Here is a 2,231-nt window from a genome sequence, read left to right as displayed (position 1 = left end):
AAAAGATATTGTAGTGATGAAGATTCTATACACACACGACCACCATGCACTGATCTCGGTTCGCAAGAGCAAGCAAGATATCAATTAGGAGCTGCACCTGCATTAGCGGCCGCCGCCTCCATCGGCGATATCCCCGGACATGCTCCTGCTGCTCGGGTAATTTTGTTGCTGCTGGTGGTGGTCTCCCTTGGCTGGTATCATTGACTGGTGGTGGTGGAACTGGTGGTGTCCTCCACCCTCCTCGCCATTGTGGTCGCCGCCGCTCGGTAGCCCTAGGTGGATCATGCCATGCATCGCCACCATTGTGGTCGGTATTGCCGCAGCTGGCGGCCCAGCCATGGTGTGCAGGAACGGGTCGTGGTGGTTGTGGTCGACACCGTCATCAGCCACGTAGGCGCCAGTGTCCGCGGAGAGCAGGCAGTCGGGGAAACTAAGACCAAGGTCTTGTGGGTCGAAGCAGTCGGCCAACAGCGGCGCGCTGCCGAACATCGAGTATTGCAGCCCGGAGAGCAGGCAGTTGTTGAAGTAGCAGAACTTGGTGTTGGTGGAGTCGCAGCGCGGGCAGTTGAGCCCCGACACCGGCCGCGGCACCCCCGCCAGCCGTGCCCGCTCCGACATGGGCATGGGCTTGCTATTTCCGGTACCTCTGCCTTCACCATCCACAGAAAAGCCGCCACCATCACCACCACCCCTTCCGTGGCCATTAATCCTTCCTGACCATGATTGTTGTTGTTGATGCCTCGTTCATCTCCAGGACCAGCAGGTGAAGGAGTAGTGCCGCCGATTTGCTGCAGCTGCAAATCAAAGAGATAGGAACCAAGCGTCAGCCAAGATGTATATTCCAATATATATAGGGCAGCCATCAGCGGGATATATATCTGAATCAACAAACCCTAGCTTAGCTAGTATACACACATATTCTCTCTCTTTTTTCTTGTGTGAACAAAATCTTGAGATGAAATACAATGAAGTACTGTAGCTAGAACCACAAATTAATACGCGCGCATACGTGAAGGTGGTTGTGGTTGGTGTTCCAGCAGCTTGATGAATCTTGGAGGCATGGGGGAAGAACATTGTCGGTGATCAGACTTCCAGAAAGAGGGATCGAGACAGTTGTTGGGAGGAGAAAAGAGATAGTGGGAGGAAGAGACTTGGCAGCAGCAGTAGCTGCTGGGGAAATCAAACGGAATTAGAGAACTACTAATAGCAAGGAAACAAATGGATCAATGGCATACCCTGCTATTTAAAACTATGAAGCCAACAGGAGCAGGGAGGGTCTAAGCTGTTGACAGCTTTGAAGGAGAGCGAGAGCTAGCTAAGAGGAGAGAGAAAAAGGACATCATCTGCTTTTTGGACAAAGGGTGAAATTTATTGACTTAAAATGAAGCATCAATTAGATACAAACAGAATGAGAATACACACTCAGCCTCTGCATATCTAAGATGCACACAACAAATATCAACACACATACACAAAAAACACCGGCAATTAGTAAAGTTATATAAGACCAAAGTTATGCCTAGGCGAGGAAAAAGAAAAACTACAGCAGTGACCAGGGCCGTCTCCAGGATTTTGGGGCCCCGGTGCGAAATGCAAAACAAGACCCAAAATTTATAAAATTTTGTATAACTAATGAACTATTTGAATCCGAGGGGGGCTACCAGGCGGGGCATAGGCGCATAGTGCTCCCTACTCCAGTGTTCGACTAATGCCAACGGCGGTAAGTTATATAGTGCATTCGTTAGGGGTTGGACTTGTCAGGCGTGGTCAGCAGATGACACATCTTGTGAGATCGAGTTTCGACTGTCAATTTCTATAGAATACAAAAAAGAACAATTTTACCATACAAGCATTCTCACAAACACCTTGCAAACAAATTCCCTCCATGGTATAAACTCACAATATACACTCCGTTGCAAGTAATCAGCATAAATCACAAACACAAAAATTGCATAATTGTAGAAAGAGAACATCAGAAAAAGAAACAAATAACATTACGCAACAAGGGATAGGAGGGAGAGGGTCAATATCAGAGAGGTTACCTGGCTGGGGGAACAAGAAGTCGGCGACAAAGCTACCACTCCAGGGGATTCCGCAAGATGGGAATTGAGTAAAATGCATCATTGCTCCTTAAACTTGCTGGCTAGGTCCAAAACAGTCCTCGAACTTACAAAGTGTGCCAATACAGTCCCAGTACTTGCTAATACGGTGTCAATATGGTCCTCAAACTT

At 48.1% G+C, this 2,231-nt stretch overlaps 1 protein-coding gene across 1 annotated transcript; it reads right to left on the bottom strand.

Moving 5' to 3' along the window:
• Positions 1-102: 102 nt before the first annotated feature.
• LOC123068117 (dof zinc finger protein DOF5.1-like) lies at positions 103-618 on the bottom strand. The gene has a single exon (XM_044490602.1). The coding sequence runs from the start codon at positions 616-618 to the stop codon at positions 103-105; it is 516 nt and encodes a 171-aa protein (XP_044346537.1).
• Positions 619-2,231: the final 1,613 nt, after the last annotated feature.

This window comes from Triticum aestivum, chromosome 3B (assembly GCF_018294505.1).
Source record: "Triticum aestivum cultivar Chinese Spring chromosome 3B, IWGSC CS RefSeq v2.1, whole genome shotgun sequence".
NCBI lineage: Eukaryota > Viridiplantae > Streptophyta > Magnoliopsida > Poales > Poaceae > Triticum > Triticum aestivum.
Note: the sequence above shows the minus strand (reverse complement) of the source record. Positions and strands in the feature narration are given on the sequence as shown.

Coding starts and splice junctions, on each gene's coding strand:
- LOC123068117 (XM_044490602.1), bottom strand. CDS start 618: ATGTCGGAGCGGGCACGGCTGGCGGGGGTGCCGCGGCCGGTGTCGGGG.